General features: G+C 40.6%; 1 protein-coding gene across 4 annotated transcripts in view; it reads right to left on the reverse strand.

Moving 5' to 3' along the window:
- myrf (myelin regulatory factor) overlaps positions 1–14,787 on the reverse strand; it is a 161,345-nt gene extending 146,558 nt beyond the window's left edge. For 3 of the 4 annotated variants that reach the window (XM_051923744.1, XM_051923746.1, XM_051923743.1), the window contains exon 1: positions 14,280–14,786. In XM_051923744.1, coding sequence (XP_051779704.1) covers positions 14,280–14,325 — 46 coding nt within the window. In that variant the 5' untranslated portion in view covers positions 14,326–14,786. Of the gene's footprint in view, positions 1–14,279 lie in introns of all 4 variants that reach the window. The other variant, XM_051923745.1, reaches the window with a different exon arrangement.
- Positions 14,788–25,775: the final 10,988 nt, after the last annotated feature.

Below are 25,775 nucleotides of genomic sequence, written 5' to 3' on the forward strand. Positions count from 1 at the left end.
CAGAAGTGAAATGTGAAGTGAGGAAGCCAACAGAAGACCAACTGAGGGCTTCAAACTCCAACCAATTTCAATTCAACCAGCTGCTTAATGAGGTGCCAATTCTTGTCGTTAATTAAACTCATTCTTTAATCCTGTGGCTTGTTGCTGCTCTCATGGTACATTAGCAGACATTTCCAAAATTGTTGTTTTTCTCTTTCTAAGAGCTTTGGTAAAATGTTTTGGGGATCTGAGAAGATTGACATTCCTGAGACCTTCACCTTTCTTTATTTTCAGATATTATATGATGGACACCAGTTGTTTTGGCTCATTTTGTATCTCATTATTGTTTGGCTGCTAATTATGGAAAAAGAAACAATTAAGGGGTCTGAGTCTTCAATTGCAATTCAATTAAAATTAGTTCAAAAGAAGTTAATTAGCAGTAAAAACAGGTCACTCATTAAGAAAAGGGTTAGAATGAAAACTTGCAGCCACAGTGGTCATCCAGGACCGGAGTTGGTGACCCCTGGAGTAAACAGAAGCGCATCACTGGATGGAAAGGCACACCATTTTCTAACAGGCTAAGGTGTAATGCTTTCAGGCCATGTAAGGCCATGTGGGAGGTGTAATCCAAACGTTTAAAATTCTGAAAGACATCAATAAAGTTGTTCTAGTACAATTCTTTAAGTTCAACAGAAAAATGGGAAGGAAGAAAGAATTCTAGAAGCAGTTCAATACAAAAAGGATTGTGAGACCCAGGAACAAAATATGAAATCTTGCCAGGCATTTGGAAGAGGTACTGGGGCAGTCATTGTTTATCACAGTCCTTGTGTTCGTATCCACCAATCCAGCTTATTTAACTGTTTAGTAAGCATCTTTATTCAATCACAAATTAGAACCTCTTAAGGCATGGTTCCACCTCTTAAGGATTAAGGGTCACGCAGTTAATTTCAAGGCTACACAGTCTCTTTCAGAGAAACACAAGGTCAAACATTATTGTACTCATTACCCAGACAGAGAAAGCCTCTTGCATCTGCATTTGAAACTCATTACGTGAGGTCAGAATCCTCTACTGCAACCACCAAGCAATAGCAAAGCTTGAAAAAGGTTAAACATTAACATACAGAGTGGAAGTACAGGCCTGATTTTCCTGTTATCTGCTGGTGCTTTTCATAAAGGGCACACAGCTTGCCCACCTGTAATACTAATTAGAGGTCATTATCTGAGGATATTTATGGACCAGAAACTCGCTAGGCAGCATGTGGAATGGCATCTATTCCTTCAGTGCAAGAAAACGTACTAGACCTTGGCAGTGTGTCTTTTATTTAGACAGGCAGCACACGTTACAGCGTAAACCAGCACGTTTTTGTAAATATAAACTAATATGGATCATCTAATAATGCTATAGGATGGAAAAGGGGCAACATTTTCAGAATTCATTATGGACGACGGATGAATTAATAGGCATAAGCTGACCAAAAAAACCATACTGCATGCATACCAGATAAGAATAAACTTATTTTTATAGCCATTATTGTAAAGAATAAAGCAAAAATAATATAATTAACAAAAGGCACCTCATGGTGTAATAACAGTTTGCGTTATCACTGTATTGTGCTTGAATCCCAGATGTGAATTCTGAGCTAGGTTCTGTGAAGGACTGGCACAATTTTAAGGCTGGTTTGTCCTTTGTACCCAGTACTCTTGGGCAGAATTCTGGCCCCTTTCAACCTTGATTTGGGTTAATTGGGTCAGCTTAAGTTATTGTATGTTATATTACATTTTAAATTGCATTTAAAGTGATGAACACTGTGGCCTTAAAATTCTAGGCTAGGACACTGTCCCTGTGAAGTTTGCATGTTCTCTTGTAATATATGTGAACTTTTTTTCATGATTATCTGGCAACCTCACCAATCTCAAGTATATCCTGTCTAGGACTGGATCTTGTAGCTTGCATTTGTTGCTAACTACCCACTCTTGGAAGAACGCCATAAAGGTCTAGCGCTAAGAGTGGTGAACATGATCAATGATTACTTCTTCATTAGTAATTATGAGGTATGATTCTACAATACTGCCCACTAAATGTGGTAGTTTTTTGTTTTTTGTTTTTTTTTTACTTTAAGCACTTGAAGGCGACAGTAACAATCTTTTGATGCATTTGCCAGATAGAATACTGGAACTTTTCAGTTCGAAAGTACGTAAAAACACCTTCCCTTTGCATAACAATAGTGGAAGAGAGGCCATGTTGAGCCATGCCTGATCCATACCTGACTGAATAATTTACTACCTTATTCCTGGATATTGAAAAAGGGAGTATTTGGAAAGATGGTAGTTGTCAAGTGATACCAATTTTGAAAACAATTCTGCATTCAAGTAAGAACTAAGTTATGGTCACATACGTACACTGCAGACAAGTAGAACTGCAACACCAAGAAAGACATGAACTATCAAAGTGATACATTGGCCTACATGATTAGAACGTACAATAATCAGTATTTGGTGTATCCACCATTGGTGGAAATAACCATTTGTACACGGTCTGACATGGTTAGGAAGAGGTGTTGGATGTGTGTTTGTGAAACTGCATGCCATGCAGCCTCTATACGTGCCCTAAATTCATCTGTAGCAACCATGCTGGTTTCTGGTATACTAGCTGTCTCATGTTTTGTGCCTCCTGTGCTTGAGCATTGTCTTATTGGAATATGGCACTGGGAAACTTCTGCAGGTAGGGTTCCATCTCCTCCTTGAACACCTCTGTGATGTAGCATTGCTGGTCAAGGTACCAGCAATGGATATGAGGCAAGAATGGAAGTTGAACCCAACAGCATACTATAACACCTGGTGCTGGGCCCATATGGCACTACAAAATGAATGCCTCCAGCAGCCTTTCGCTGCAGTGCCTTAAAACATAGCTCCATAATGGTACAGTAAATTGAACCAGAACGTGTCCAAAAACACAATAAGATGCCAATCATCCTGCCACTGTTGGCATTCTTGGCACCACTGCAGTTGAAGACACCTGTGGTCAAATGTCTAGGCTATCTGAAGCAATGGGCAGCCAGCATGAAGGCCCCACTGCTGCAAGCAAGGTCAAACAGTGTGTGTAGACACTGATTGGCATGTGACAGACCCTGTTTGGCTAGTGCCTGTTTTGTGGCTGTTTGGTACACCACTGTCATTTGTACAATACGTACACCTTCCTGTTCATTTGTGTGTTGGGTTCTCCTTCCTCTACCCAATGACTCCATATTCTTGTCAATATGTTCACATTCTGTCCAACACACGCACCAATGTCCCTGAAGTATAATCCACCTTGCTGCATCCCCACAATTCTACCTCACTCAAAATCTGTGAGCTGTGAGCTATGTGGTTGTCTTAAACCAGGGATATACTTAACGCTACGCAATGCGCACGCTTGAGGATGCCGTTGCTACGCAAGAAGTGTACTGACTATGCTTGTGCACATACTTTACGTAAATCTGGAGGATTCCATCAGGTGGCAGTGCAAGAAATCATCATGGTGAGAAACCAACGTCCTGTTTTACTGTGTTGTGAGTTGAGGTACAAAAGATGTTAAGAATAAAAATTCTTTGCATTCTGATGCTGTTGCGAAGGTGCAAAAATAAAAATGGCAACAGTGATACAGAAGAACATAAGATGGTATGTGAGACCTTTAAATGCATTGTGTCATTATGATGGGGAATATGTGATACTTGTATTGCCTACACAAGAAATGAATGAAGAAAATCACCAAGAATTCATTCGCATGTCAGGTAAGTTTAATTATTTCCTTCACTGCGTCAAAACATTCATCAAACATCTTGTTGGAGCTGCATTGCGGGTTGCCACCACACATTGATAGTAAACAATGATGCTGACATCATGTACCAAAACTTGAACACACACACCACCTATATTTTTGCAGGTACTGCAACTCTCGCATATGTCACGTTAATTTCTGACAATGTGCTCAGAAGATGCGTCAAAAGAACACTGGGAACACGTGGCAGCCATGATGGGTGCACATGAGCATTCTGAGCGTGAAGTATAAACCAGCCCTTAGTCTTCACTGGGGTATGTTTGGTCCTTTAGAGTACATCAACTACTAGTTGTCACTCAGTAAAGTTTCCTTTGCAGGTGACTTTTATACCCATTGTTGGAAAGTCCAGGGGATGAAACTCACATACATCATGTGTATATTTGCTGAGATTTCATGTGTATATTTGCTGAGCTTGTAATCATTTTCACACTCTACCATAATCTATCCACCTTGCAAGTTTCGGACAAATGACATTTGTTTTCCCAGTGTCACATTTTTAATGGCCTGCAATGTCCAATGTCTTCATATGTAGGCATATATAACTGCAACATAATTCCATTCTGGCTGTGGAATCAAACCGGCAACATGAATTATATACTGCACATTTCAGAGGAAAACAAAAGTAGTCTCAGAACTCTAGATATTCAGGACAAAGATGCATCTAAATTGAAACAATGTAAAACTCTAACTGTCCAACTAGGAATAGACTTTTCAAAGAGGGATAAGACAGCTTAAGTTCATTCATCTATGTAGTGTTGGATTGGTACTATAATTCTGACTTCAGAATCCATATCAGCTTTTGTACCTCAGTACCAAGACCAAAACGATTCCAAATTAAATAATGGAATACTCCAAACCCCATCTTACTCCAGCCTCCCTGCTGTGTCGTGCCACTGCACCCCACTACGCACCACTACCATCTTGATAGCAGTGAAGTCCTGATTGCGCCAAAGCAATTAGAAGGGGTGCAGTGATGTCCAGATCACATCAAAGCCATGGGTGGACCTCCTCCAACCCCATTAAGTCCCAATCGCATTGAAGCATGTAGTTTTGTTTTGTGTACTGGTACCAGAACAATTACGAGTATCAAGGGAAGCTGGGGGTTTGAGAAGAAAGCTTCCAGTACCGAAAATCCTGAAATGCTAGCCCAGTAACATTTGCATTTTTTTTTAATTTTTCCAATGCCAGTATACCGCACATCCTTACATTTATGTTTTACAAACATTAATCAAAGAGAAGAACAAGTTACAGTAAGTTAGAAAACATCTCAAAAACTAGATGCTTCTTCACAGAAAGCAGTAGCACTCCTCATTACTGTCACCAGTATAAAAAATAAGTTAGAAAAGCAAGAACACAAAACACTGGTGTAATAATGTATCAGTTGAACATATTCTCAATTAATGTTGAAAAAAACAAAGCAAATCATGGGTGAGGTGAAATTTTATCACTGTTGAACCAACAACTGAATAGTATTCAGAGCAGCGATGAGAAATTCCGTCTTTTCATTTATTTTTTTCAGCCCAGTTTATCCAGCGTAAGGTTCAAGAAAAAGGATAGGTTAGGAGCATGTACTGATGCAGCATGTTGCCGCACCCACCGCACGACGAACCACCTCAGGATCCCAGATTAGGACCTGAGTGCAGCATCCTAGTTCAGATGGAGTAGAACAGTGTGAGGTTTTTTATGGTGGCTGGAGTGCCAATCCTGCCATCAACCCCCCGAGATTCCCTTCAAGTTGGAGGACCTGCTTGCAGGGCTGGATGCAGGTTAACATCATACCCAGGATGGAACAATTTCAAATTAAGGGCCTTGCTCAAGGGCCCAATGGAGTGGAATCACCTCTGGCATTTGCAGGATTCAAACCTGCAACCTTCTGATTCCCAGCACAGATCCTTAGCCTTAGAGCCACCACTCCGCCCTGAAAAGATAACCAGTAAGTCCAGCAGTCATTAACACAAGGTGGGAACAAATCCTCCAGGAGATATCAGTCCATCATGGCAATAAATCGTGGCACACTTACCCATGATCCACACTAGTCAGTCATAACGACTTTGACGCTGACTTTTTAACCTTCTCCTTTTTCATGAACTGTGCTGATGGCAGTTTATTGTTTACCCTGAATTGTAATCTTGTAATTTGAATTGTAAAGCACCTGAGGGGACTCAGTATGAAAAACTGAAGAATGTCTAATATTTTGTAAAAAAAAAAAAAAAAAAACTCAAAGCAATACTGACTTTAAAACTGACATCAGTTCTGCAATTAAACTTTTTCAGAGAAATTAATAATCTTGCATGACTGAAACTATAATAACTAAAAGGTGATGAAAACCTTTCTGTACTGATCAGCACTTTGAAACATACAGAGTCAAACATCAAGTATAAAGTGATGGCTAAATACTATAAAGAGTATAATCATGACTGAAAATGTCTTTGAAGTAATGTCATACATTCTTATTTAAATGACAACCTCTTGAATCCAAAAATTAATCAAGAGATCTCAGAAGATAAGCACATGAATTTAACTGAGAAATTCAGTGTATGAAACTCAGGTTCTGTAATGCACTCTTAGTTTATTAGCATCCTATTTATAACGTGAATCTGGATTCTAGTTACAGAATAATTTTTAGGGGTGACATTGAGTTTCAAGAATAAAACTCTATTCTTTGCTTGTTTGATAAGAACATCACTTTTAAGGAATTTGTTGATTTAATGTTAATGTACAGCCAGTACAGAAGGAAACAGAGAAATCTTTTTTTTTTTGGTCCTGCTTCTAACAATCTTCTTTTCATTTTCTGGATACTCTGGGAAACAATAAAGAATGGACAATGAAAAAGTCATCAGAGATGCTTCTGTTTGTGCATATGTAAAACTTTCTTTCTCTAATATTGTTGAGGTCCAACTGAAAAGAAGTTGAGGTTCACACCATCAGAAGTTAAACCTTCACTTGCTATAATGATAGTTAAAAGAAGACATAATTAGAAAAGCTAAGCAAAGATCAAGTACAGACAATGATTACACTCAAGTAAGATTCTCCCTGATCCAACAGCACTGGATTCCCTGTGATTAGTAATTGAGGGATGTGGACCTACCAACACTGAAAGCCATTAATTAAATCTTCATGACACACTCCAAAGCAGTATGCACTTACTTATTCACATTGGCATATACACATTCAAATGAAAATGAGAAGCTGCATCATTTTGGTATTTAATTTCCTTCTAATTTATAATATACTAAATAGCTTTATACTGGAAACACTACCTCCAATTTGCTTTGTACGTGACCATGAAATGTTGTCCTCTGTGAAGGGTGCTTTATAAAATAAAGATTAGTGGATATTGGTATATTCTTAACTCTATATATATGTATATTGTGGTGGACGGCCAGGTCCTATGCCTGGCCGGGACCCCTGGAAGGACCGGGAGAGGGACAATTCCTCCCCTGGACCACAGGAGGGCTTCCGCCAGGGGGGCCCGGACAGTTGTGGAGCCCTGGAGGCCAGCACTTCCGCCACACACATCTACTCTATATATATATATATATATATATATATATATATATAAAATCCTAAGCCTAATAGTGCAACGATTTTGTGCAGCTATTTTATGTTACTTTTTTGTCACACTTTAAATCGGCTTATTTTAAAACCTACATATATATGTTTGGTATCATTCTTTTCAGAATTTATCGAACTTTAATGTGATGCTGTTAGATTTTCAGATTCTTATTCTGTTTTTAAATTATAAACTAAAGTACAGTGGATCCTCGGGTCACGACCGTAATTCGTTCCAAAACTCTGGTCGCAACCCGATTTGGTCGTCACCCGAAGTAATTTCCCCCATAGGATTGTATGTAAATACAATTAATCCGTTCCAGACTGTACAAGCTGTATGTAAATATATTTTTTTAAACATTTTTAAGCACAAAAATAGTTAATCATACCATAGAATGCACAGTGTAATAGTAAACTAAATGTAAAAACATTGAATAACACTGAGAAAACCTTGAACAGAGAAAACTAACATTGCAAGAGCTCATGCTACAGCCTTACAAACCACTCTCTGTAAACACTTTTTTTAATGAGTTTTAAGCACAGGGAAAAAAATGAATATTTGAAAAATCCGTAATTTATACAAAAACTAACCATAAACAACCAAAAAAAGTAACATTGCAGGAGTTCACGCTACAGCCTTACGAACCACTCGCTGTAAACACTTTTTTTAATGAGTTTTAAGCACAGGGGAAAAAATGAACATTTGAAAATCCGTAATTTATACAAAAACTAACCATAAACAATCAAGAAAACTAACCTTGCATGAGTCGAGTTCTGGCATGAAGGAAGTAAGGAGGAACTGGGTGGAGAGGAGATTACAGTTTTGAGGTAAAGTCCCTCTGCGCGATGCACGTCTGACCGAGAACAATGTACTGTACAGTGAGAGACTGAACACGTGCGTAAATCACCAGCACGTACGTACCAGTAGGGAAACGAAATACTGCACAAAGAGTTCACAGCGAATGCACAGGGAGAGACTGAACACGTGCTGAAATCATTGGCGCGTACAAACGAGAAGGGAAACTGGCTTGTTCGTCACCCGAATGTGTGGTCGTGAACAGATGCAAAAGTTTGGCGAACTTTTTGGTCGTAACACGATTTGTACGTGTTCTGAGACATTCGTGACCCAAGGTTCACCTGTATCAAGAACTCACGTCCTGTGAGACAAGACTTTGTGCCAAGAGATTTAACCATGCCTGGGGCCGGAAATAAAAGACAATGAGTAGGACAGCTGCTGTACAGGCTTTTAAATGTTCGAAGCGCCATGCAAGATGCAGATCACACGGCACGGCAGCAGCAGCAAGCCAGCAGCTAATTGAGCAAAGAGGAGGTTAAAAAAAACTGTATTTGTTTCCCATTGTATCACCGTTTAAGAGGGGATTTCTGAGGAGAAACCGCGTCTCCCTGGGGCGCGTTCAGCCCCCCTCTTCACAGCACGAGCGGCAGAGACACGATGTGGTTGGCGCACAGCGCAGGCCAGGGGGGTTGACGAGCAAAGTGAGCAGGGGGCAAGCCCCCTAGTATAAATATATATTGTAAGATGAGACTATATAGCGCCTGACCCGACACAGATTGGACACGGGAGGCACGAGTAAAATAAAACAAATACTTTTTATTTTCTTACCCTGTGGGCGCATGTCTTCCCTGTGACCCACAGGCAATACACAGTCCCAAGCACAAGCACACCTCTAATACACCGCACTTTCTCTTCCTCCTTGGTACCACCACTTCTTCCAAGCAACCTTGTCCTCTTCCACCCGACTCTGGCCGCTGAGTGGTGGCTTCTGGCTCCTTTTTTGGTTCACCCGGAAGTGCTCCAGGTGCTTGATCACCGAGTTCCAGCTGCACTTCCTGGTGGGACAAATAGACTGCCCATAAGGGCTCAGGAGTCTCAAATACAGCACCTTCTGGCGGTGCCTGCGGGACCCAACAGGGCTGCACCCAGCTCCAATTCCCATGGAGCCCTGTGAGAAACTGAGGCATCGCTCCAACCCAGGGGGGCGGCCATCTAGCATCCAGGGGGAGGTATTGCACTGTCCAGGGCTGCTCCCCCGGATACAGTGTGCAGGGGCATCCTGACTGGGCATGGACCCCGGCCGAATACTACTATATATATATATGTATATACTGTATATATCTTTCACACTATTACCCTGAATATCAAGTTTAATGACATAACATTCTCAGACATGTTTAATTCATTTAGTTGGAGCCCACACCATGCATGAAACCACCCTGAACATGGCGTCAGTTCATCACAGTCATGCATACACCCACAAGGGGCCAACTTGGAATTGCCAATTAAACCTTCATGTTTGTGGGGATATATGAGAAAAAAGTGGTGTACTCACAGAGGAACACCCATGCAAAAGTGAGCAAAATGTGTAAACTTCAGACACACAGCAGCTAAGTGTGAAACAGCAAAACTACCCACTGCATCACTGTGGTTCCAAATTCAACTTTAAGCTCAAGTTCTTATGTCTTGTGGATAAAAACTGTTTCATACCATTTGTCAGAAACAAAAAACGATCATGTAGGATGGATGAGGTGTTCAATAACACTGCTAATCATTCTAAAGCAGCCTGCATTATATCACAAAATAAGAAATGTAATAAAAACAACAATCTACGATTTGTCTAGGGTGAGACCCTCACTATAAAAACCTGACATTCTTGCCAAACACACGAACACACATTAACTTATTTGAACCAGACCATGTAGTGTATGTAGCAAGCACTTGTAATGAAGCAAAGAAAAAAGTGAAGGGCTTGAAGAAGACAAACTGAACACCAAAGTGCTTAAAAGAAAACAAACCAAAACAGGAGGCTTCTCTCTTTCTCTCTTAAGCAGAGAGTAAGGAAGACAAGCAACAAAACATTTCTTAATGTTCAGAACAATGTGAACACAGGGATTTAAGAACACTACAGAAACTTGGGAATAAAGACAACACTGAGGAGGAAAGATGGGTAAACACAATAAAGCCAAAGGCTTAAGCAAAAGCAGGACACAGAGAGAAGCAGAAAACTGACAGCTTAGGAGCAACTAAAAATGAGAGGGCTTGAAATCAACCAAGAGAACACTGAGGGGGCCTTGGAAGGGAAAGTCAAAAAGTTCTGATCTTGATAATGAACACTAAGACTCTGATGGGGTCCGACATGTAGGAAACACATTGACGCTTCAGAATGGTCAATGGATCACTCAGGTGTTTTAAAGTTGGGCCTAAAACACTGTCATAATCTTAACATTTACATCAACAGAATATCGAACACAAACTAAAAATGACATCTTATGTGATGAATCAATACATAATAGAACATCAAATTTAGGAAATTAAGATTAAGTAAATCCACAGAGCTCATGCAAACTGGTTTTCGATTGATTAAGCAGAGTCTTTTTTTGCAAGTTTTGGGGTCACTAGAAATACATAACATAATATCTAAGCAAAGAATGAAAGCGCTTCAGGAAAGCCTGTGAAAGAAACAAAGGGACAGAATTCTCCACATTCCACAAAGCACTCTAAATTTGGAGGCTTAAGCAGAGAGGTCATCTGAACTCCACTATGCTTTGTCTTCTCTCAGGCCCATAATGTCTTCTCAACATTAACAGGAAACAGATGATAATGTGAAGGTGGAAAGTGGGGCCTTGGTCTACACACCTATGGTGTAAGCAGCCGGGGAGAGTTTGGGCATGTGCTGGTATCAATGAAGAGGGCATTCCACTGGTACATAAGGGCAATGAAACATGAATTACAATTTACGTTTGTAACACCACTAAAAGGTAAGCACTGAACTTGGTGACCACTGGTATATAAAATCAGGCCAGTGCATGTGTAACAGCAAAACTAAATAAATAAAAACAAGCTAATTAAATGGGCTCTTTATTAAAATCTTTAAGCAGATAAACTGTGAGACATAACCACTCATTTCCATTCAAAGATCGCTACATTTCCCTTTTTTTTCGCAGATCATAGATCTTAACCTGTTATCTATCCTATGTCTTGTTCTCTTTTGTCATTTGGCTGATGGTTTCTTCACTTTATTTCCATGTTTGTATTGATGCCTTCATTTATAGCAAAAAATGTGGGTAACACTTTAGGATCCAATTAGCAAGTCACAAGAAAGGAAAAAAATGCTAAAAATGAGTGAAACGTTTATACATTCTTAAACATGCATACACACACATATACTGTACAGTATATAATACATACACAGATCCGTCACAACATTAAAACCACTGACAAATGAAGTGAATGGCATTGATTATTTCGTTACAATGGCACCTGTCACGGGGTGCGATATATTAGGAAGCAAGTGAAGAGTCAGTTCTTGAAGGTGATGTGTTTCAAGCATGAAAGATGAGCAAGTGTAAGGATCTGAGTGACTTTAATAAGGGCCAAATTGTGATGACTGCGTCAGAGCATTTCCAAAACAGCAGGTCTTCTGGGGTATTCCCAGAATGCAGTGGTGAGTACCTACCACAGGTCAAAGGAAGGAAGACCAGTGAATTGGCAACAGGATCATGGTCGCCCAAGGTTCACTGATACATGTTGGGAGTGTTGGCTAGCTCATTTGGTCCAATCTCATAGAAGAGCTACTATAGGACTAATTGTTGAATAAGAGAAAAGTGTTGGAACACACAGTGCATCACAGCTTGCTGCATATGGGGCTGCAAAGCAGCAGAAAGGTCAGACTGCCCATGCTAACCCCTTGCCCACCACCAAAAGTGCCTATAATGAGCACAGGAGCATCACAACTGGGCCATGGAACAGTGGAAGAAGGAGGCCTGGTCTAATGAAACACGTTTTCTTTTAGATCATGTGGATGGCCAGGTGTACATGTGTTGTTTACCTGGGGAAGAGATGGCAGCAGGATGCATTATGGGAAGAAGACAAGCTGAAAAAGGCAGTCTGAGTCTCTGGGCAATGTTCTACCGTGAATCCTGGCATTCATGTGGATGTTACTTTGACACATACCACCTACCTACAGATTACTGCAGACCACTTATACTTCTTCATGGCGATGGTTTTCCATGAAGGCAGTGGTCTCATTCAGCAGAATCGTGTGTCCTGCCACAATGTAAAAATTGTTCAGGAATGGTTTAAGGAGCATGACGAGGAATTCAAGGTGTTGACTTGTCTTACAAACTCTCCAGAACTCAATCCAATTTAGGATCTTGTAAGATGTGTTAGAAAAACATGTCTGATCCGTGGAGGTCTTGTGGAGTCCATGCCCCTCAACGGGTCAAAACTGTTTTGGCAGCACGATGGGGACCTACTTATACAATATTAGGCAGGTGGTTTTAATTTTGTGGCTGATCAGTGTATATACTGTATATATAAATACAGTACCTATACTGTAAACATATATAGAAACACACATATTATATATATATATATATATATATATATATATATATATATATATATATATATATATATATATATACACACACACACACATATATATGTGTGTGTATGCGTGTGTGTGAATGTGTGTTTCCTGATATTCCCGGGAACTTCAGCTGAATAAGTATCTTTAGAAAATGAACAAATATACTGTGTATGAACAGATAGATTTATATACTGTATTTATACACACCATTTGCACATGTGTGTGAGTGAGTGAGTGTTGGTAAGATTCTAAAATTATGGATTAAGTTTGTATCAGTGCTCCAACAAGCCACTTGCATTGGAAATAAGCTGATGTATGTATTACATAAATATAATGAACATACAAATATACTAGACGTACAATATACTGAATATATAACATACTTATGCATACCTAAATATACGTATGTGTATATAAATATTGAACGCTCATTCAGTATTTACAGAATCATATCCTGTCAAGAACCAGCCCTGGCCGGGACGCTGCTCCCCTCACTAAGCACTCTCATGCCCGCAGATAGACGCACAATCACCAGGTCAATTTAGTCTCGAACGGAAATAATCGTACGTGTTACATGAAAAACAATTTTAACTACGGGTTCCCAAAAATGAATCTTTTTATATGGCGGCTTTAAAACAAACAATGGGATGCGTCTCAGGAAGATCAATACAAGTCTCACAGATTTACTAATAAACGCGTTGAGCTATACTGTATCTACAGATCATTTTTCATTAGTAAAAAATAATGATTCACTAAAGAAAACATTGCAATGAGCACTTTAAACACTTTACTTTGAAATTCGCGAAATGTGTCTGTAAACCTCAAAACTAATCTCATTCCCTTAACACAGTGAATATCGTTAAGGTGGTCGTACTTTAATATATAAACATTAGCATGTTCTGTACTGCATTGTATTTTTAATATGATCCACTAACTAGCAGGATGAAATGCATGCTTACATTCGCTTCATTTACACAGATATATTGAGATTTTCCTACTGATTTAAGACTTTCTCTAACGTTTTCAACGCCAGTGACATATCTAAATTTTTACCGGCGTAAAAGCACTCCATCTGAAAGTTGACCTAAGGGGGTCCCGTGAGGGTCTCTCGTGACCTCCAGAGTTGGTCGCTGCCTTGTGTCGGATGCTGCCGGGAGCGGCTCGGGCTCCTCGCGTGCCCGCCTTGACATATGCGGCTTCTGACATCCCCTGGCGTTTTATGATACAGACGACTGTGATTTGGGTCCAACAACGGCTTACGTTGCGCACAGTTGTACATACGCATACACTATGGAGTATTTTCACTTTTGCATAAAGCAAGCTCGTATAATTTTAAACAACTGCGTACTGCGAATATCTCGATCTATTTCGTTGCACACCTTCGCTTTCGTTTGCGCTACTCTTACTTTGAAAGAACACTACTCAATTTAGTTAGGGCTTTACTGGAAACGCAGATTAACACAAAACAAAGTCGCAAGCTAACAATGGACGTTAACAGTAGAACGCGAAGACGCATTCCACCTGCAGTTCGGTTCTCTTACCTTCAAAGAACCTCTGCAGAGCTTCGGTTTCATCCACCACTTCCATTCTAGCGGTCCCTCTCTAGCATATCCATGAAAAGCAAGCCTGCCGCGACTGAGCCGCACTGGAGGCGCTCGCCGTCTCTTCCCACTTCAGAGCAAACGCATCCCGCTCTGGAGACGCGCCGCTCCACTCGCAGCCCTTTTCTCTTCTTCACTTGTGTCTGAAGCGCTTCGCGAGTGCTTTTAAAGAAAGTTTAAGCGGACCGCCTCTTCCACTTAAAGAAAAGTCCGAATTCTCTCCCACGGTGTTTCTCTTTGGTGTCTTTCTATGCTTCGGGAACAGCGGCGGGCGACCACTTTCGCTGCCCGGGCTTCCCAGTGTGTCGAGGCTCCTGTCAACTGTCCCGTCAGTGGGCCAGTGAGTCGTTGAATGAAGTCGGGTTTATTCTTCAGGGGACTCCCGGATACCTGAACAGACCGTAGAAGGCGGCTCGTTACCAATTCAGTTTACTCCGCTCTCTTGCTCTCTCTCTCTCTCTCTCTCTTTTCCTCCCTCCCTCCGTCTGTCACTCCCTCCAACCCTCCCGACACGTCAGTGGTACCCAACCGAGGGCAGACGAGCCAGCGTTAACGGAATCCTGCGTGTGAGCCGAGGACTCTTGGGGTCAGCCATGAAGTGTCGTGGGAGCGCAGGAATGGAGAAAGACTGGGGCCGCGCAGTTAAACTATACAAGTGTAATGCGAAGTGAAGTGGGTATAATTCACTGATCTGTGAGTAGGCTTATGGGTCACCATCACTGCGAAAGTGTGGGGTTGAGAGAACTGAAGAAGTGGGCAGTGGCAATGACCCGGACAAATGGCCACAGTACAGGTCAGCTGAGCAGGGACACAAAGTGACATCGAATACATATACTGTATGAAGAAATGCTCTATGACAAAAGGACAGCGCCCAAGATAAAATGACAAATAAACAAGAAGGTAGCTAGAGAAGCAGTGTTGTATAGTGCAGAAAAGCTAACTAAAAGGGAAACTGAAAGAAGAGACGTTCGATGTGTGGGATGATCGAAATGGATCAAGTAGAAAACATAATGGTGGAAGATAATGGAGAGAAGACCCCAGTGGGTTTGACTTGTATAAAAAAGGGGGAAATGGTGTGTTAAGGAGATTATCAGAGATGGAGCTACAAGAAGAAAGAAAGACAGGGATGTGGAAAAGAAGGATATGTAGGTGACTCGCTGTAATAAGGAGATGGTTCAAGTGATTTGTATTGAACTGATAAAATGTGGATCTCATGTTTTCTTTTTGTTGATGCCATCTTTTGTATGCACCTACCTTTTCTACTTGAGTTATTTATTAGTATCATAAAGTGGTTTATATTTCACTGTAATAAGGAGATGGCTGGAAATACACAGTAGAATGTGATGTAAAAGAGAGAGAGAGAGAGAGAGAGACCAGGGATGGGAGATACTGGGGGGGTGGGGGGGGGGATTTATTATTATTCAATGGACACCTTCATCTAAGGCAGGGGTAGGCAACGTCGGTCCTGGAGTGCCACAGTATGTGCAGGTTTTTGTTCCAACCCAGTTCCTTAATGAGAACTCAATTATTGCTGATGAAGCACATATTGCTTAAGTGACATTTTAATGCTTCATTTTAGTGGTCTCGCTTGTTAAGGTTCTCCAACCTTAATTGCTTATTTCAATCTTAAACTGCTGCATTCAGTGTTTTAATTGCTCCTTATTAGCAATAAAATGTAAAAGACAAAGCAGCCAGCAGTTCTCCAGCTAGCTTTTTTCCAATTACATCTGTGTGTGTTCATCATGCACGGTTTGATTTAATAAAACACTTAATAGAAAAATGTGACAGACTGAAAATGATCTGTTTTAGGCTTCAAATCATTTGGATGATATCCTTGGAAAGGAAAAAAATCTACGATATAAAAGCCTTACATTGCACAGACTAACAAGCCATAAAATTAAATAAGGTCTGAGATTGGCAATGATTGGTTTCTAATTAAGCAATTGGGTTGAATGAAAACCTGTAGCCACTGCGGCTCACCAGGACCGACATTGCCTACCCCTGTTTTACATCTTATTGCTAATAAGGAGCAATTAAAACACTGAATGCAGCAGTTTAAGATTGAAATAAGCAATTAAGGTTGGAGAACCTTAACAAGCGAGACCACTAAAACGAAGCATTAAAATGTCACTTAAGCAATATGTGCTTCATCAGCAATAATTGAGTTCTCGTTAAGGAACTGGGTTGGAACAAAAACCTGCACATACTGTGGCACTCCAGGACCGACGTTGCCTACCCCTGATCTAAGGCACAGGTGTCGAACTCCGGTCCTCGAGGGCCACAGTGGCTGCATGTTTTCATTTTAACCATCTTCTTCATTAGTGAGCCGTTTTTACTGCTAATTAACTTCTTTTGCTTTAGTTTTAATTAACTTGTCTCAGGCCCCTTAGTTGTCTCTTTTTCCTTAATTAGTAGCCAAACAATAATGAGACAAACAAGCCACCATATGACCAGCTCACCTGTGCCCATCACACAATATCCAAAAATAAAGAAAGGTGAAGGTCTCAGTAAGGTTGGTCTCTCAGGTCACCAAAACATTTTGATGGTGTTCATAGAAAAAACAGAAAAATCAACAAATTTGGAAATATCTGCTGTGGCAGAATGAGAGCAGCAACAAGCCATTGAATTAAATAACGGGCTTAATTAACATTAAGAATCAACTTCTCATTAAGAGACTGTTTGGAGTGAAATTGGTTGGAGTTTGAAATCCCAGTTTAGCTGGTCATCTGTTGGCTCGTTTCACATCTCATTTCTGTTTGGCTGCCATTTAATGAAGAAACAAATCAATTCAGAGGACTGACTCCTTAAAAACAGGGCTATTGAAATGAAGGGAAAAGGAATTAATTAGCAGTGAAAACTGGGCACTGATTAGGAAAAGGGTTAGAATGAAATCCTGTAGCCACTGCGGCCCTCCAGGCCTGGAGTTCGACACCCCTGAGTAAGGGAATGAGACACAATTGGTTACTTTTCTTTTTTTTTTCCAGTTTTAGCACAGGCAGATGAAGTGACTTGTTCACCCTTAGATTTTGATAACCAAGGCCTTAACTACTACACCACATTCTCTGCCGATAATAATCAACAATGTGAATAAACAACACTGCAAAAAAGATGGAGAGATATAGCAAATGAAATGACCAGGGTTCAGGGTGACAGCAGACTGAGTGACCTCTTAAGGGCCAGCAACCAGTGGGACCAGCCAACCCACAAAATCACTTACATGGGGTGATGAAAAAGGATAGGAAATATCGAGAGAACAGTGCGATGATCACGGAAGGAATACAAAGGGTGCAGAGCGACATTGTGAGAATACAGGAAAATGACACGGGTGACAGTTCTGAAATGACAAGAAATACGAGGTGACTGCTGAGGTCAAAGTACAGGTGTGAAGAGGCACTGATGGGAATATGATGAGGGGTGGAAAGCGTCGACATTGTACCTGGAAGATAATGTGCCTAGAGAGACAGAGATGACACGGTGGTGGGATGGGACAGAACTTGAGAAAGAGTGACTGCACTGAACGTTAGGTGTTTTGAATGGAATTCAATTTCAGTACTTTGGCTTTTTTACACATTTTCTTAATGGCTTGAATAAATACTGCATTTTATTCTTTTCTTTAAAGGGCCATGGATGATCGTTTTTGCAGATTTTCTCTTAATTTTTGTTTTTATGATCCATTATCCTAAATAGTTCATCAGTATTATCTTTCTTTCTTTCTGTCTTTCTTTGACATGAGAGCAGACACACTGTGCAATGTTTTGTCACACTTCTGTGATTTTTCTGTTTCGTTTGGGTACAATACAGCATCATCAGTTTTCTCCAGTATCTTATGTATTTGCTTTTTCACAAAGTCTCTTCACAACATGGTAGGGTTTCATTTCAAAGCATTCTCCAGCACTCATTTCAGGCTTGTCATCGCGAGTGGTCTACAGCTTATCTGATGTCCCTCTATGCAGCACAATTCTCTGAGCTAAACCAGACTAATGACCATCTAATCACCAGCACAGGTCACTTTTCAAATTAATATAAAGGCCTAACGTGAGTCAGCTCTACTAATGGGGATTATTTCTGCAAAGTTCTTCCCGTATGTATGGGGTGGGCTTCTGCACGTGTTTAGCGTAGCTGGCAGCCCTCATTTACTGTGGCCTACATTGTTTTAACATTAATCAGATTTCAAGGGGGCAAGAGTAATCTGAGGAGGGAAGCGGGTCTTTATTACATACTGATCTGTTAGAGAGAAACGTCACCACGAAGAAAAAGTAAGCATCCATAATCTTTTAGTGCTCTGACAAATTTCTATTCTGAAAAATAGTACAATTGTGGGCTTTGTAGCTGGTCTTATTTGTAAAAATATGCAAAGCTTTATTGAATTCAGTAGATTTAACCCAATCGTTGAACACCCCTTTCCACAGATGCCCATGTTAGGTTAACTGGCGCTGCACGAGTGTGGGTACATAACAGACTGGCGCGCCATCCAGCGTTTGTTTCAGTCTTGTACCTGATTCATGCTCTGGCCTTCCACTACCCTGGATTGGATTAATAAGCAGGTTTAAGAATGCTCTTCCGTATTGATACGGTCAACTCCAGTCTCCATAGGCAAGGGTGGCAATAGAACAAGAGGTTATTTTATAAATATTCCCAGCATAAAGAGTTGCATGGTAAAGTGCAAACACACTGGGCCTTACTGGTACTACTGGTAATGCTGGACATGTTCAGCTTGCTTTGGTCCCATTGATGTAGTGCTTTAGGATTGTACTCTCTCAACACCTTACCATTCAATTTTTCTTCTTATGTGACCTCACAACTTTAAATAGTTTGTCATCTTGAGGATCATCAACACCACAGATATGGATCATATGATGCAGTAATATTGGCACTTATGGAGATTCATGGAACCCGTGGTCATTTACTGGCTGCCAGAAAGACCAAAAGGCTCCACATAAACAAGCTGGCCTGGTAGTTTCTTAATCCTGTATATTTTAACTTGGGTGGGGTGGCTGCATAGCTAGATATGTGGGAGCTCTTCGCAGTGGGCACACCAGATGAAGCCTAACAAGCCCAAAATCTCAGTTACTGGAGCAGTTCATCCATTTTCCATACTCCTCCTGGGCTTTCTTGCAGCAGCTGACTCCTATAAACGAAGGGCTGTGCTTTTGCAGACGGGGATGACATTTGATATATTAATGATAAAAACTATTGTGTTGTCTATCCATCCATTTTCTGACCCTCCAGTTCAGGCTTTCAAGAGACTCCAGCATTGTCTAACAGTATTAGCAGTAAGGCAGATGCCAGTGCTGGATGGGAGGCTGTTCAGTCACAAAGCCCAACCATGCTAATCTAACACACAGTGTTAGGCATTAACCTAGTAGAACTGAGGAGGCCACCTTCTTAAAAAACACAGCATTTTCAAACTGGCTGCATTCATTTAAAGACAGAGAGGAGCTGGAGATATCTTGATGTCAGTGGACTCATTTCTGGACAGGGCGCCGGTCTATCGCAATGTCCAGCATACCTTCTTGATCGCAGAAAAAACTGCAAGGCAATCACCTCTTAACTTCAGGGATTCTCCTACTGAAGCAGCACAGTGAGGAGCTGGGGGCACTGAGGGGCTGTGAGCAGTTTAGAATCATTGGGCAACATGAAAGCCAAACAGAGGAGACTTATTAGAAAATGCGGAAGTGTAAGGAGGTGTGTTTGGTGTACGACAGGAGAAGCATTGTGGGAAACCAGAAGGACATGGATCTCTTATCTGTAGATAGTGAAGGGAGTGGCAGTGTAAACTCTCAACTGGTTAACTATTAAAACAGCCCTTTTGCGTCTCAGAGGTGTTTCTCATTGACCTATTCTCCAACAAAGGCTTAAGCTTATTAAGCAGAAGGACCTCCAGTGACTCACTGGAAAGTAGGCTTGGTGAGGCATGTTGATAGGGCAGAGGGGGAGTGTTAGACTGTGCCCACCATCTACTGTGTCTGGTCTGAGGGGACCACAGACATGGATGTTAGAAGAACTACTGAGAAATTATAAATGCATTAGGGTCCATTATCTAACCTGCTTAATCCAGTTCAGGGCCTTTCCTGGCATCAGTTGGCGCAAGGCAGGAGCTACCCTGAAAAGGGCATCAGTTAGTTACTGGGTACGTTCACACACACTCACTGGTACTTAACCTAACCTGCCTCAGGAATTTTGTTTTCTTTAATTTAATTATTTATTTCCTTTTAAGGGATATCTGGGTAAGGTTTATTATGACAGAACCAGAGCGTCTTACTCTAATCAGGTGTTTCAAATCACTCGTATCCTTAGACACCTCTGCACATTCCATTCGGCAACGGCACAGGAGAGCGATGTACAACACTGCCACCATCTGGTAAGAAGCAGCAGAACACAAGCATGCTTTATTCTTCCAGTCGGCTTCCCACTTCCCAAACAATGGCTTGTTAGGACAGAGCGGGAAACGACGCATCGCCAGAGGCATTTTGACAGAAATTAGTCAGAGAGGACCCCCCATCTCTCACCCTGAGGGTTTCCGGCAGCGCCCATTTGGATATCGAGGAGTTAAACACAAGCCTTTACTTTATAGAGCGCTTCTACCTCCTAAGCATCATCTGAAGGCGGCTTAAAAATACTAAGTTCCTGTTCCTAATACCTAATATATATATATATATATATATATATATATATATATATATATATATATGAGAGAGAGACAGTATGTATTTAAAGTATATACTGTATACATAGGCATGTACGAACACACACATATGGTATATATATGCACAGATACATAAACCACACACTCACGTAGCAAACAGGAACACCTGCTCATCTATGCAGTTATCTAATCATCCAATCATGTGGCAACAACAGCACAATGTATAAAATCATGCAAATACAGGCCAGGAGCTTCAGTTAATGTTCACATCAAACAGAGTGGAAAACAAAAATGTGATCTCAGTAGTTTTGACTATGGCATGATTGTTGGTGCCAGATGGGCTGCTTAGAGTGTTTCTGTAATTGCTGATCTCCTGTGATTTTTCACACACAACAGAGTTTACTCAGAATGGTGTGAATAACAAAACACATTCAGTGTGCTCAAGTTCTGAGTATAGAAATGCCTTGTTGATCTGAGAGGTCTGAGGGAAATGGCCAGAATGGTTCGATCTGACAGAAGGCGGTGGTAACTCAGATAACCACTTTGTACAACTGTGCAGAAAAACAAAACTTAAAGGTGGATGGGCTACAACAGCAAAAGACCCCATCGAGTTCCACTCCTGTTAGCTAAGAACAGAAAGCCGAGGCTGCAGTGGGCACACGTTCACCAAAACTAGACAGCTAAAGACTGGAAAAACATAGCGGGTCTGATGAATCCTGATTTCGGCTGAGGTGCACGGACGGTACAGGATCAGACTTTGGCACCAATAGCATGAATCCATGTACCTAACCAGCCTGGTTTTAACAGTCCAGTCATGTGGTGATGAATTCCTGGCACACTTCAGGCCCATTAATACCAATCAATGATCATTGGAAATGCCACAGCCTATTTGAATATTGTTGCTGACTGTGTGCATCCCTTCATAGCCACAATCCTCTTACACATCTTCGAATTCTAGCATGATAAAGCAAAAGCAAAACGTCACAAAGCAATAGTCATCTCAAACTGGTCTCGTGAACATATGGCAATGAACTCAGAGTTCTTCAGTGGCATTCCCAGATTGGAATCCAATAGAGTACTTTAGGGATGTGGTACAACTGAGATTCACAGCGTGAATGTGCAACCGACAAATTTTCAGAAACTATGTGACGCAATCGTGTGGAAATGGCGCAGACACTAAAAAAAAAAAAACGTTAACATCTTGTGGAATCAATGCCATGCAAAACTGAGAATGTTTTGAGAATTGTTTTAATTATTTGCTCCATGAATGAATATATTAAAAAGTGTGTGCGTGTGTTGTGACAGAAGTGCAGTGCTGTAGCCTCTTATGCCACACTTGAGCGTAGTTAAAAAATTACCTTACAAGTTATTTCGTGCAATAAAGAACAGACGCGTTATTTTAATATACTTGTGAAATGTAAACGCTTTTGAGGCGTGAGTGTTGGGCACGTCTGCACTAATTATATTTTTTATATCAGCTTCTTTTCTAAATCTGAAGTTAATTATAGGGTTATGAAGAAACCAGAGCCAAAATTATTAGAAATAGCATGATCTCACCTTGAAGAAATGCCGTTAACTCCCGGAACAATCTCGACCGGAGTGTTTTAGCTTTGCTTATTATTTGACTACCGGCAGGGTGAGGAAAGAAATAGCCTACACCGCGAAAGCCAACGAAACGTGCGAACTCCACATCCCAGCGTGAAGTCTCCTTTGGGAACGTTACTGTGTCTGTCATCAGATCCGGTCATTCCATTAGGCGACACAGACGTCCGCTTATTTAGCGCCGTTTACGCAAGGTGAGGGCCGCAAGCGCTCCGGACACCGAGTGGCGCTATTAATGCAACTCAAGCGGCGCGCGGTCCGAAATCCGCTGTATGCTGTTTTTATGTGCTACAAGAAGTGTTCAAAATTAACGAATCATTCCGTCCAACAGCAGACGCCTTTCAAATGAATTCGAACAAATGGAGCACCGGTGTAGAGAATACAGTTATTTATTACGGCCGGTGACATCCCTGATCATTACGACTGCAATGGGAAATCTTATAACAAGCAATAGTGCAAGAACAACAAAGTCCACATCAGTCAAATTGTGAGGGATATAAGTGATATCAAAAACAAGCAAAATATACAAACACCAGTAAGGCGGACTGCACGTTATACACTTGACTTGAACATTCATAGTTTTCAGACTTTTTCTCTAGACGTTTAGCATTCCTTTGCTCAGAAGTTGATGCGCTCGCTTCTTCCTGAGCAGCTCTTCTTCTCTCCACCCTAGCGGCCTATATATACAGAACAAAGTTTGATACATATTTTTTAAAATGTACTAAGGAGTTGCATGGAGATAATGTAGTTTTTGTTTTTAATTTTGAACAATATTTTCATCCTGATTTTCATTCTTTTAATAGGGTGTTCTGGTTATTTAAACTAATTATTTACTATTAAGTGGGTGTGATGCTGAAGTAGGTGCAGCCTTTAATCATTCAGTGCTGTTTGCCCCATGTCTGCTCTCTCATTATTATGATACACTGATGGGAGCAAATTACACAGAAAAAGGACAAAATCAGGGCCATTTCTGGGCATTGGTGGTCGAGGAAATTGCCAACTAGTGGTCAGGATGCATTACTGCAGCCCCAAGTAGAGATTCCCATCTTTATTCAGTTAAAAAAAAATTGTCCGGATTGGACCGGGCCCCATGTATAACAGCATGCATAGAATTCACAGTAAAACATGGCATACGGACAAACACAGAAATGTACGCACACACAAAAATGTCCAGATGCCGAAATCTGTGCCAACTTCCACATTCTTCAGCTACATAAATCCCGGTCAGCGTGAAATGTAATGCATATTCACGCACCATCTGCCCCACCCCAATTCATCTCAGAATTGCACCTCTTTGAATATGCAAATCAATATAAATAGCCCCTTAAATTCAGCGTTCTGTGAAAAGACAATGGCAAAAGCATGGGGAAAAAAGAACAATTTCAGCAAATACCAAGTGGAGGCAAGGAAAAACGTACTATTTGTTGGTAAAGCAGTGGTATAAACAACAAAAGGAAGTTGATTGAGTGATGCAGAGTGGCAGGGAAACTAAACTTCAAGTTCAGAAAGTCGCACAGTGCCCGAAATAAAAAAGAACTGGTCAGATATCAAAGTCGATGTGAAAATGTGAATCATAGCCCACCATCTGAGAGTTATATGGAAGCATTTTAGGGTAAAGAGAAAATAAAAAAAAATAGGGACACAGTGGAAAAAAGGTCAAAATGTCAACTTTAATCTCAAAATTTCCACTTTAATCACGTAGTTTACTTTGTCATTAAAGTAGAACATCATAAACTTCATCTTTAACTTACTAGTTTCTCAAATCCCATTTTAATCTAAAGTAGCATGTTAGATGCTTCATATTCTGTGTGTTCTTCTATGTACTCTATGTGTGTGAATCACTACATGCTTCTTAAATGGGCTTTCTCTTATGCCAACAGGACACAAAATACATTACATTCATGATATAGCAGCTCTCTGAACAATTTAAATACTAGATATCATTTTCATGATGATAGGAATTAAAGCATTTATTAAACATGGGGGCACAGTGGCGCAGTGATAGTGACGAGCAGGCGCCTCGTCCACAGATTGTTCCTGCCTCCCGCAAGATGCCTGCTACGCTGTGCACAACCCTCGATGAAATAATTTATTGCAGCAGTACTGTCTGTTTCAAACGTACTAACCCCAAAATCCTGTCCTTCCTTTTATTTCTCCAAGTAACCAATTGCCACACAATAAGCTCTGTAATAAATGTCAAGTCATCTGTAAGCTCAGAACAGCAATTCTTCAAAACATTTAAGGAACATTGAAATACCTTCATAATACATATTTAATTATGCCATCTATCTACCCAGGGTTGCGCCAGTCCCAGAAACCATACAGCACGAGGCAGGAACAATCCCTGAATGGGACACCAGCTCATTGCTACCACTGCGCCATCATGCCCACACATTTAATTATTAACAGTATACATTATTTAAATGAAGTTAAAAACGTATCTGTAAAATGTAATATAAATACATTACCATATTTCAATTTAAAATTGATATCAGGAGCTCCAAGAAGAGAGCACTTGGAAATTTAAATTGATTTAGAAGCCAGTCGTCATCATATGCAAATACATGCTTTCTTCTATTGAAATTAATTGAATTCCTTTATTGTTAATGTATGGTGCAATGAAATTCAATAAGCAAATCCTCCATAAACCTATTTTCCTATAAAATGATAAAATAACAGTAAGAATAATAATAATAATACGATAAAAAAACAATGAAACATATACAATATGAAAACATAAGTACAATATACATGTATATATAGTGCAGATGATGCAAATAGTTCATAAAGTGGCTCAGGTTGTGCAATATTATAACTGTAGTACAAGTTTACAATGAGGTAATTATACTTATAAGTACAAACAGTTCTAACAAGAGCACTTGATAGAATGATTGAGTGCATTTAGAGCTCTTGGGGTGAAATTGTTTCTGAAACGCAAGGTCCCTACAGGAAAGGCTCTGAAGCGTTTGTGTTATGGAAGCAGTTCAATCAGACTGTGTGCATGGCTGAGGCAGCATGTTCTAGATGCTTTACCCCAATAATCCTCTTTCTGATCAACTGCTGTAGAGCTGTGATTCCACACTCGGATACAGTGGATTAAAATACTCTGAGTGGTGCACTGAGAGTAACAATGCTAAAGCAGGTATGGTATTTGGAATAGTCTGGCCATTCCATGGACCATTACATTG

Source organism: Erpetoichthys calabaricus, chromosome 2, assembly GCF_900747795.2.
Source record: "Erpetoichthys calabaricus chromosome 2, fErpCal1.3, whole genome shotgun sequence".
NCBI classification, from domain to species: Eukaryota; Metazoa; Chordata; class Cladistia; order Polypteriformes; family Polypteridae; genus Erpetoichthys; species Erpetoichthys calabaricus.